Below are 12,551 nucleotides of genomic sequence, written 5' to 3'. Positions count from 1 at the left end.
GGTCAGGGAGGGAATAGAGACTGAGCCATGGAAGTACCTGGGTCAGGCTGGTGGAAGGAAGAGATACCCTGGTGAGGATAAATCATGTTAAAAAGGAAGCCACCTAGAGCACCTGTACACAGAGCTGACATCAGAGTGAGGTGTGTGGGACAGCTTGCATGACTGGCACTTTGTCATCAGTGGACACAAGCTTTTAAACAAAGCCAGGAAGGGAAGAACAGCAGGTGACCTGCCCTCTACCTGCAGGAGTAGCTGGAACACAAAAAGCTGCTCTACAGGACAGACAACAGGCTGGCTAAGAGCTTGTGGGTCAGGGTTAGAGGGAACATCACAGTCAAAGTTTGTTACAAATCACATAGTCAGGATAAGAACCCGATGAAAACTATTTCAGCAGTTCCAGACAGTTTCTAAAAATGACAGAGACGGGTTACTACTTCACCTCTGTGACATCTACTAGAACGGCAACACAGCAGGAGACAAAATCTAAGAGGTTTCTGAAATATTTCAGAGGGAAACAGCACTAAATGAGTCAATCCCCATTTGATACTTCCTTGAGATTGCTTTCAAGGAAAAGACCCCAAGAACTTGTCAGGGATGGGATCAACAGCAGCCTTGGCCACGACCATTTGGCCATGAAAGAGTGACATTTAAAATCCTGAGAGGAGGAAGGCAAATCCAGCACAGACCCTGCACTTCCTATGAGCGGACTGACTTACCCAGTAGCTGGAGTTCTGTGGAATCCAGTTCTAAAAAGCAAAAGAGCTCAAGAAAACTGAGGAGTATTTAAGAACAATTACTAACCACACACAAGGAGTACATCCCAAACCCCAGCAAAATAAACAGATTAATCAGCAGCTTGTCCTAAGGAGGAAGAAGCAAGAACAGCCTATCAAGGGAAGAATACACAAATATTGCCCAGGCACGCAGCACGCCTGCAGGGAAGTCAAAACACAACTAAAGCTGAAAGCAGCATGGACTCCAGTGCCACATGAAAACCTTCTACTATTACATGAGCAGTAAAGAACCAGAGAGAAAAATTGGACAGGTGATAGCTGATACAGAGAAGACCAAAGTACTCAGAGTTGCTGCTGTTTGGAGCAGAAGGTTGGACGTGACCGAGTTCATGTCCTACACAAACAATTCTGCAACCGCATTAAAGATCTATGTGAAGCAAGCACTGTGACAGGACGACATTTTCTCCATTTTCCCCAAGATTTACCCCATCAGTTTCCACTCAAATCAGGGAGATTACTCAGTCTCTATTTTATATATGCTCCTCAAAACATAAGAGGATCCACTGTGGTATCCAACTGCTAGTACATGACAGGCAGACATTTCATCACAAGCTGAAGGAAGGTCTGTATTTGTTTTGGTTAGCATGGTTTAATGGATAAAATTTCAGACCCTTTTCAGACAACTTTTCTGGTTTAGACACAGATAAGTGACTCAAGTCATTCATCCTACTCACTCAAATATGTTTAGCATTAAAATATCTAATGTCTAACTGCAGCAAATAAATAATTGCAAAGTGTAGACTCAGAAGAACACAACAAGCTCTCAAGAAAACCCCTGAAAGTCAAATTTGAAGTGCACCTGATCCAAATGACTGTATACTGTTTTCAAAGTATTTTGCAAGGAGAACATGTGCCATATTCAGCTGTAGCAAACAAATGAATATTTGTGACTGGCTGAGAAGAGAAAAGCACCCTTCCCTTGATGAAGAATAGTAAGTATTATCCCTAACAAAAGTTTGCATTAGAAGAAGTAAGAGGCCAATACACTATTTGGATTCTGAACATTCAGATTTAAGTTTCTTAAGGTGGAATGAAATACTCTTTTTCTGGGGAACTGACCCTAAAGAGCATTGCAAACTATATCTGTATGACTGAAGAAGCTTTTCATTTGATTTCTGAAGGGGTGCAAACCCATAGCAAGTCTTTAGAAAAACTCCTTCCTTCTGAATATCTGAGCTTACTTTTAAGTATCACTCAAGTAGAACACAGTTTAGCAAACTACATTATTATTAAGAATAATCTAGGGAAAATTGAATATTTTATAGAATCTGATAGAAGTTGCTTTCTAGTATAAAAGAATCTTCAAAACAGAAAGCAGACAAAAAATTAAAATGGAGCAAAGCTTTCTTCATTCCAGCACAGACATAAGCAGAGCTGTGATGATATATACTAATAAATAACAGAAAGGAAATTACTCAATGAACTACTTATGCATTTAGTGTTTTCTTATTTAATCGGGGCACATTGAAATTCTGCATTGCTGGCTTACACAAATGTAAGTGTGCATCTAAATTTGGCATGAATGTTTGTGGCATCAGATAGGGCAGTGCCACAGAAGGGTTATGTAACCTGGCAGAGACACTCCCTCCCTACATGGGGAACAGGACAGCCTCTACACAGAGTAAGAGTTGAGCTCAGAGATGCTGTTCTACTCAGCATCTGCGTCCTGCGATCCAGGATGTGATCCACCTGCAACTGCATCTTCAGAGTGCTTTACTACCAAGCTTTCCAAAACCAGCCTCGTTTGCCAATACCTGACTGCAAAAAAGCAGAGGCTCTAAATATAAAAATGCTTTTTCCCACAGAATGTGGCCTTGAGTAGCAAGCAAAGATCACAACGAGAAATGCACATTAGTGCTTTGAAAGCCATAAGCTATAAAATTCACTTGAGAGACTTCAGCTTAGACTTTTATTTGAAATGCAGATTAGAGATGTACCTGTGATCAAATCTTTTCACCAGGCAGATTTCAGTCTTAAAAACTACCTCCCCAACAACCCCACTTGAATATGCCTCTTCTCCACAGTTCATCTCCTACTCTTCTCAGCTCGCTGTAATGACTTCACAGAACAAAGCTGCCCAACTCTCCCCTTTCCCACCTTCACTCAAGACAGCTCTACAACATCTCATCTCAAACCCGCACTTCTGAACTCAGTCCCTGTAGGAGTGAGTGAGTCAAGTTTACACCCTTAGCAAGCAGGGAGTGTGCAGGGAGGAAGGTACACACGGAGGAGTGCCTGGCTGAGGAGACTCCCTGGTGTTTAGTGGCACAATCTAACACAAACAAAGTCTCCAAGGCTGATATCCCCACAAGCAGCCACCATCCCACACTCATCTGCTTCCTCACAATGCCAAACATCAGCATTCTCAGCAGCCAAAGGGAATGCCTGCAAGGCAGGTTCCTGCTGATCAAGTAACTGGATTAAAAGCTGCCTTCCCAAAGGAATAGAGGGGAACAAATATTTGGCATTACTTATTTTAGTGGTTTTTGCAGCACCCAGGAGCTAAGTCACATCAGCACAGCTGAGATGGCCAAAAAGCTGCAGTTATGCTGTTTTGCCACAAGTGAGAAACAAAACCACATCCCAAATCTATCAGTGAGACCCCACCCCAAAAGGTAAAAAAACCCCAAAAAGTTTAAAAAGAAAGGTCCAGCTTCAGATTTGGATTCTCAGTTTCTACATCTTACCTCCAAAAAGACCCAACACAGTTACAGCTTTCAGAAGCTTGGGCCCAAAACACTATGGAGCTTTGGTGAATCTAACTCGTCACATGTCATAAACTCTGCAACACAGAGACAGTCCCTAAACAGTATCCTTTAGCTTAGTAAACATTAGAAGAACAATGTCAATAAAAAGGTAGTTTAATAGAAGGATAAAAAAAATTAACAGTCTTCTCTTCAGAAAGCAAATACAAAATAGACTTGGGGATTTTTGAGATGAGAATGTAACTCAAAATGTTATGTGCCAGATTCCAACACACAGATTAGTTCAATACACATCCTATTAATTTAGCCAGGTATCTAGGAATCAAAGAATATTCAGGCTTCACAGTAACCTCAATGGAGGCAAAACAAGCAAGAGATGAAGGACAGGAACAAGCAAGCAATTGGTCAGGAAGCAAAAAAAGCTAGGTAATAATGCAGCAATAAATAAAACAAGAGAAGAAGTCCCGCAGCATTACTGTATCTGAATCCATGTGTGCAAAGAGGTTTGGTTCTAGTACATTCCCATTTTAGAACTCCCCAAAGAATTCAGTTTTTAGGATAATCCCATGCTGATAAAGGCAAATCACAAAGCCCTTCCTGACAAAGAAAGTACTGTCCTGCTAATAATATCAAGTGTTAAACAGTTACTATTTAACAAGGTCCACAGACCACATTTTTTCCATGCTTCACACCCTAAGTGTTATCATACAATGCAGTGATACAAATTTCAGAGATAAGCACAGTTCACTGTAGTGGTAAAAACACCCAAAAACACATTTTAGCAAAAGGAACAAAAGGAACAAGCCTACTTAAACCTAACATTTCCAAGGCTAGTGACACTACTGTACCAAGTATTCTTCTACTTAAACCTCAAAAAGGCCCAATGCAAAATGGTGAGAGAGAAGATAAAGACTTACCTTTCTACACTAGCCTAGGTCCACAAGGCAGAGCACTGGTTAATCCTCAAAGGCAGTAAAATTAAGACAAAAGATGCTCACATCTGCATTTCAGACTTCCCAGGTCAGTGCTCTCTAAACTGGAGTCACAGATCTTAGTGAAACTCTCCTACTGTGCAGAAAAGACACAGTTTATGGAGCCAGAGAAAGTAAAGGCAGCCCAGGACTAAAAGCACTCACCTAGGAGAGACTTGGCTCCACACAGCTTCCTCCTTCCTACTTTAGTCCCAAACTAAATATAAAAACAGTTCAGGAAACTACATCCACACAGCAATTTTTGTAGAAAAGAGTTATAGAGTTTTACACACCTAATGTTAGTAGGGGCAAGATTTTAAAACCCTCTCTTGCACATTTCATCTCAGCTACCTCACCAATAGCTCAAAGAGGCTGAGTGACCAAACTCCCAATTTTCAGAACACTTTTTCCACCGATGGTAAAGATACAAGATGGCAGATAAAAGACTTATTTGCATGAAATAAGTTTTTCCCATAAGCTACAACAAGAAGGCTGATGAAACAGCAGGGCACTGAAAAAAAGCCCAAGCAAAAAAAAACCAACAAACAAAAAATAAAACACAACAATAACAAAAACCCAAACAAGAAACAACACCACAAAATGAAACACACCCCAAAAAAATACCCCTACATATAAGAATAAGCCTGGGAAACTATCTACTATCCTGGATAGTCAACTCTGCTGCTGGGTCTCAAAACAGTGGGCTTGTATTTCCAAATTTTACTTCCTCTGAGCAGGGTGGGGGAGAAGCACCCCTCTTCTGAGGCTCATTTACTTGAATCCACAAATCCGCTGTCAAATCACACCAGTTAAAAAAAGGAAAAAGAAAAAAAAAACTAGACAGGAAACTGACTATGCATATTTCTTCAAAGACATAAAAAAAAAAATCTCTATAATTCTGGATGTCTTCAGACAGCATTAAATTAATAAATAGCTCCAATTCATGTAGTGTAGCATACCACTGCCCCAGTTTAAAAGGTACTGAACACTTAAGCTACAAGTTACACATTCTCCCAATCTAATAAGAAATTCTTAACTTAAAGGCTCATATAAACAAAACTACCAACAATCCCAACTCTGCAAACACACAGCATGAGCTTGATTTCACTTCCCACCACAGTTCACTGGGGTCAGCTGAAACAGCTATGCAACAATTAAAACTTAAAAACCACAGGCTAAAACCTGAATTATCTTTTTTTTTTTTCTCTTCTCACAACTTCGTTTTTTCCTCAACACACCCTTTGCCTTCAGATCCCCTCCAACATCCCCTTCTTTTGCAGCTGTCCTTGTGCTCCTTACTTGTTCAGCACATTCTTGAAGCTTTTGGGTTGCTAAACCCAAAGGCACCAGCTCGTCTCCTAGCAACTGCTGGCTGATGACCTTCCTGAGAGGGACGTGCTTATCAAGTGGAGAGAGGGGGCATTCAGATCTCCTTACTGAAGGGAAGGATAAGCTTTCGGGAGGCAACCGAAAGGGGGAGGGGATAGTGTAACACAAACTGGGACTAAGATTCGTCTTGAGCAGAGGAGTAGTGTTTAGCCCAGTATCTCCAGAAGACCACAATGAGTTCCAAGTTTTCTGTGGTATCAGCTGGATGGACTTTGGCAGCAGCTGCACGAGGCTGCTCTGACACAAGGGAGGGGAGAAGGAATCCAGTGCCGTGGCTGGAAGGGACAACAAGCATAGCAGACATGAAGCCACACATCAGATGTAACCACATCACATCTGTAATGGGGAGAGGTGTAATGTGACACTGTACTTTCAGAGTCACTTTCACTGTACTTTCAGACTGCACTTCAGAGTCTTTAAGGAACCATCTAGAAACAGTACTGACGAGTGTAAAATGAAATGAAGGCAAACCTTACTGAGACTTTCTTCAGTGAACACAAAAAATAAAAAGATCAGAGCCGAAATCCTGACACGACTCACACAAAATCCTGCCCCTCTCTCCCAAGTCTAGGCCAGCTGCACAGGTTGTTTTGCCTTTAGCTCTGCAAGTCACTTTCCCATTACAGAGGGATATTGGAGGCTTACACAGTCACTAAGCAATCAAGGCACATGATTCGATCTTTTTCCTGCCAATTTGATGGCATTTAAAAGGGAGCTGAATGAAGCCGCTCGCTGGCAGTGTGAGTGCATTGGGCACATCTGTCAGTAGATGCATCAGGGAGTTCACAACAATCCAACACTTAACTAGCAGCCATATTATTTTCACTTGAGTAAAGAGGCTTTGGCTCTTCCGAGCTACTGAACACACAATGGTTTTTTCCCAGTACATGCAAGTTTTGCTTTAAGATTGACAACTACTTGATTCAGTAGCACAGAGTTGATTTTTGGGCTCTTTTCTTGTTACTGTTTCAGTTTTTTTAAATATAAAGGTGAAGCATCATAAAGTCAGAAAAACATTTGTCTGCCCACTCTTGTTTCCCTCCCTGCCCCACTCCCACCATCTAACAGACTGAAAGGAAAAAGCTCAAAGAATTAGCCACAAAGTTAACTAATCATTTAAAAATTTAGGGAGACTAAAACATATATTTTTTACATGCCTTAAAACTGAGATTAAATATTCTCTGTAGCTTATACTGTTAATACATCTAAAACGAAGAACTGAAGATGCAGGATAAGTGAATACAGGAAACTTCCTTATGCAAACTAATTCTGTACAAGTTCAAACAGTTGGGAATGTATCAAATCCTCATCTTTCCCTCCAACACACCAAATAGTTCTTGTTGACTAATCATTTTTCAGCGTACTAAGCATATAGGCTTTAGCTGTAGGACATGAAAAACAAATCTGTTAAACAAATGTAGCAGCAAGTGCAACTGCACAACTTGCAAGCATCAAGTACCTCAAATGCATCCTGACAGTAGCTAAAGGACATCAGAGCACCAGTGAATGGCTCCAGTGTAAAACAAATAAAGCTCCAAATCTTGCCTCTTTATCAGGTTTTGTACAGATGACCCAGTAAGTAGGTGACATTTAAGGAAATTAATAAATAAACAATAGCAATAATATATTCCACCCATGTGCATTTGAGGTTCCAGCTGACACCCCCTTGCTATAATTCAGACTTGATCTTGCTGAGTTGGATCAGGAAAATGAACAGGCAGAAAACTGACCTCACAAAAATTTATTCTTTTTATAACTTTAAACTCCCTGAACTAGCTCACTATGGAGCCAGATGAATGCCAGGTACAACTTTCAATGGGGTGCAAAAATAATCTTCGAGGTTACATCTGGACATTTGACTGATTGCCTGATTAAGCCATGTAGTCTTACTCCTAGACTAAGCTCTTTCCAGGCCAAGGTTTTACAGGTTTTTTCCTACTTTGGGAAAATACTCATCAAACAGAAGTAGTTTTCCTCCTAATGCTCTTCTGCCATCCTTCCTGTCACTCATTCCTGCCCTGTACCAGGGCAAATTGGTGGCAAAACACTTTCTTCTTTCAAATCATGCGATTTAACCAGTTAAAAATTAAAGTTTTCAGCAAATGAGACCCATTTACAACTGCAGTAAAGGAAAGCACCAGCTAGGATGCAGGGGCTGCTTATACTGCAGCTGCTACTGAAACAGGTTTACACAGAACTGTGACTTCCTGCCACTTACTCCGTGGCAACTGGCCAAAGAGACTTCTCTCTGAGCCATCTCCTGAAAGGTGCAAAGGAGTAAAAGAGGAATTCCCTAAAAAGGGAGGGGGGAAAAAGAAAGAAACAGAAAAAAAGAAAGTGGAACTAAATTGCTGTAGTAGAGGGGGTGGGGACGCATACATTCTTCCAGTGAGCCGCACAGTTGTTAAAATTTCTCCATATTTATTATGTTTCACACAGTATCTAAAAGTTTCAAGAAATCTATCAGATTTTGCAACAAGACCAAAAAGGATCCCTGTCATTAAAAGCTTACAAAACATGCAAACAACAATTGATTAAATTATTGTGGAAGCATGTTGAAACAATACTGGCCCCAAAACCAAGCTTCCTAGTCTGTATAAATTTCTGCAGGCACTGTGGCAAAGGAGTTTTAATATGCTCCAACACTGAGGCAGATTTAAAGACATTCAAGATTACTTTCCTGAAGTGTGAATGGAATTATAGCAAAGCATACATGTGCTCATATAAAAACATGAGCACAAATATTTTTTGTAAAGCAGCAACAGAAGTTAAACCAGCCACTCAGGAGGGGTAATTTCACCTGTCTGTAAGTGGGCTTGGCTGTGCAAGAGGCAAGAACTAGAAGGGAAGACAGAGAAGCAGCTGAAGCTTGATGCAACACAGGGGGGCAGTCAGAGGAGACCAAAGTGATGAGTTATAATAATCTCTGCAGCAGCATTCTCAACACATAAAATATCTTCTGGGAAACACAGATTAGCCAAAGCAAAATCACTAATTCACATGTCATGGTTGATGCCACAGCATTTGACTAACAGTTGATTAAGTAGTCTCTGGTTAAAGACTTTCATACTTAAAACTCCAAGATCCAGGAAACAGGTCGAAATTTCGGGTAGCTTCTCACATCAATGAACACTTCAGAAGAACCTGAACCCTGCACCTTGTTCAATTACTGCCCAACAGATGAAGTGTCCCACGTTTAGCAATTAAAAGACTGGGAGTCATCATTAAACTCCTGTGGTAGTCACACTTCTAATTTAAGGTTCTGCAAGATCCTACTGCATGCATAAAAACATGAACAGGTTTAAGTTCCTTATTATACTTATTTGGCAAAGTGTGTTAACCACCTAATGCTGACTTACCATGCCTGCATTAGCTTCTACTCCTGCATGCACGATATTGGAATTACTTTTGCAAGTTTAACAACAGGACAATAACTACAGATTTTCCTAAGGTTTACCAGAACTTTTACCTTATTTAAAAGCTTATAATTCTATTAATAAAGCATCACACATTACAGAATTTCAACAGAGTACAAAATTACCTAACCACTGCCAGCAAAAAAACAAAATGCACATAAAACCCATTACAAGAGTAGCAAGAAAAGATATCACTACAGACTAAAGAAGTTCCTACCCAATTATTTACCTTAACACTCTACTTAAACTCGTCCTCAGTTGGGGCATCTATATGCACAGCCATTACTGTTTTGTAAAACCTTCCTCCAAAGGTTAAATGGGTCAGTATGCATACAGTATTTTTTTTTGCATGTCTTTGTATAGGTATAATGTGACTATGTTAACATCTTCAGTTATAGAAAATTTGTGTTCTGACACTACACATTTTCAGAAGCTTAAAAGCCGTAAAATATTTATTTGTTAAATTGGGATCACAAGTTCAGCGCCTGTATTTATTCTCAGTCATTGAAAACCCTACACAAACATGAATTTGCACCAAATGGAATGAGATTACTTTCCCAACACTGTGTACCCAGGGAGACAGTGCCACACCACAAGATGTCAGGATCACCGAGCACAGCTGGGTGAGGAAGGAAGTGGGGATGTTCAGAGTGACAATGTTTCTCTTGCCAAGCCACCCTTAGGTGTGACAGAGCCCAGCCTTCCTGGGGACAGCTGAGCATCTCCCTGCCCATGGGAGGGGGTGAATTCATTCCTTCTTCTGCTTTGCTTGTGTGCATGGATTTTGCTTTCCCCATTAAACTGTCTTCATCTCCACCCACAAGTTTTCTCATTTTTACCCTCCCAATTCAATTCTCTCCCTCATCTCAACACAAGGAGAACAAGTGACCATGTAGGTGGTCCTTAGTTTCTTACTAGGGTTAAACCCCAACCAGCACAAATTCAAGTAACTTCAGCACCTAGGCAATGCTTCACTGACAACAGCTCTCACTCAACTGCACAAAAAATAGCTTCCTCTAAGTTTGGTCCATATGGAGAACAGCAACTTACTGACATCTGCTCCTTAGTGAAGGAAGCAATGTCTATCTGCAGCACAGACCCAGAAACTGTAACTCAGACTGATGGGGAAAAACACAGGCTAGCTCAGAGGACACATCAATTCCTACCATACACAGATTATTCAATCATTTCCTTCAGAGGACTGTGAAATATACATGTTTTAGAGTACAGTCACTCAAATAACTGCATGAAAGAGGTATGTGTTTTTTTTTTATTAGGAATATTTCTTTATTTACAAAGTCAATTTCACACTGAGATCTGAAGACACCTGTATTCTTCAACAGAACTAAAGAGTAAAATTCTGTTATGGATTGACATTTCCTCATACATTAATTATTCCTAATTTTTATAATCATAGCCTTTGATAACCTAGCAGCACATACAATTCTACTCACAATAAGTTCTTTTCAGTTTTTGTTACATGAAGCTTTTCAATATAAATCTTGATGACTAACCTTGCCAACTAGTAACTCACAGCTCTTACACAGCACCTACCTTGTTTCTAACTCTGCTTCAGGAAACACATTTAATGCAGAACTACCTCGCTCCTTTCATTCAGGAGATCAGAGTTCACCATTCCATTACAGACACAGTTTTGATTCCATGAGTAATTTCCCAAAACAGCAGTGACATCAACACAGGCATTAACATTTCAATAGGAAATAAAACCTGACCTCCTGACACAACTGATACACATTTTACTGTGAAGCTGAGCCTCCATGGGTGTTTTGTCACCTTTTATAATTTCACTTAAGTTTGGGTCAACTTTAGTGAAAACTTGCTTTTATTTTAGAGATATGTTTAGGAAACACCGATATGGCAGCCAAGTTCATTACAGGAACCCAATAACATCTAGGATTTGAGATGAAAAACATCTGCCTGCTTTTTAGCAGCCTAGGCACGTTTGATTTGGTATGTGTGGGTTCTGGGTATGGTTGATTGCTTTTTTTGTTTGAGACTATCTACTCCTTTGTTTTCTTTCATCACGAAAAACAAACGCGTTCAGGTCCATCCAATTCAACTCCTTTCCTCCCACCCCCAAATCCTCTCCCGTTTCCCCCGCAGGGCTCCATCGTGTCCATCGGGTTTGGACAACCGCGTTCCCGAGGGCTCTCCGGGAGCCACCCGGCCCCTTCCACCCCCTCAACAGCAGAGCCAGCCTGGATGCTGGAGGTGCTACACACGCTGGGCTGCGGTTTGAATGCAACACAGGGGGGAATTTCTTTTTTTTTTTTCTTTTTTTTTTTTTCCCCTTCTTGCTCTTTCCACGTCGGTTTTCCGCGGCTCCGCCGCTCGGGCCAGGAGACACCGGGCGGGCACGGCGGCCGCACCGGAGGCTGCTCGGGAGGGCGGCGGGGGAAGGGGAGGGGGAGGCGGCAGATAAAGCTCGGCAGCCGCGCTGAGGGCGAACAAAGCCCAGGTCGGCTCCGCGGCGCGGCCCCACCGCCAGCGCCCGCCCGGGCACCGCACCCTGGGCTGAGGGCGGGCAGGGCAGAGGGGCTGGCGGGGACGGGGAATACACGAGCGATGGAGACCCGCAGCCGGCCGAGACCCGCACACACCGTCTCACACACACACACACAGGGCAGAGACCTCCTCACGCCCACACACACGACAGGGACCCCACACACGCAGGGGCGGAGGTGCAGTGCGGCGCACCGCAGCCTCCGGGGCGGACACCGTGCGGGCAGCAGCCCCCTCAGCCCCGCCGCGCTTCCTCCCAGCCCCACAGAGCCGCCGCCTCCCGCCCTCCCCTCTTCTCCCTCCTTTTCCCTTCTCTTTCCCTCCCGTCGGACCCGTCCCGTCCCGTCCCGTCTCTTCCACCTGCGCCCACCTGCGGAGCAGAGCAGCACGAGGGACACGCCGAGCAGCGGCAGCGGCGGCTCCATGGCGCGGCGGGCACCCGGCGGCGGCTCCGTGCCCGGGCTGCGCCCCGCGCACCGCCCAGCAGGTGAATCAGCCCGGCCCGGCCCCGTCACTTCCGGCCGCTCCCCGCCCCGCCGCAGCTCCGCAGCGCCCGCCCCGCCCGCGGCACCTGCGCCCGCCAACGCCGGCCCGGGGCCGCCCGCAGCGCCGGCCCGCTGCGCCTCCGGGGCCCGCCGGGGCTGCCCCCGCTGCCCGCCCGGCCGGCAGCGCGGACGGCGCGAAACACGCGGTGCGAGCGGCGGGAGGCTGCCCGCGGTAGCCGGAGGGGTGCCCGCGGTAGCCGGAGGGGTG

At 43.5% G+C, this 12,551-nt stretch overlaps 1 protein-coding gene across 3 annotated transcripts in view; it reads right to left on the bottom strand.

Moving 5' to 3' along the window:
* Nucleotides 1-12,265, bottom strand: part of CXADR (CXADR Ig-like cell adhesion molecule) — a 32,694-nt gene extending 20,429 nt beyond the window's left edge. For all 3 annotated transcript variants that reach the window (XM_066571934.1, XM_066571933.1, XM_066571935.1), the window contains exon 1: nt 12,169-12,265. In XM_066571934.1, the coding sequence (XP_066428031.1) occupies nt 12,169-12,223 (55 nt within the window). In that variant the 5' untranslated portion in view covers nt 12,224-12,265. The remainder of the gene's footprint in view (nt 1-12,168) is intronic.
* Nucleotides 12,266-12,551: the final 286 nt, after the last annotated feature.

The sequence above is a fragment of the Molothrus aeneus genome, chromosome 2 (assembly GCF_037042795.1).
Source record: "Molothrus aeneus isolate 106 chromosome 2, BPBGC_Maene_1.0, whole genome shotgun sequence".
Lineage (NCBI taxonomy): Eukaryota > Metazoa > Chordata > Aves > Passeriformes > Icteridae > Molothrus > Molothrus aeneus.
The sequence above is the reverse complement of the archived record's forward strand: the minus strand, read 5'-3'. Positions and strand labels throughout refer to the sequence as shown.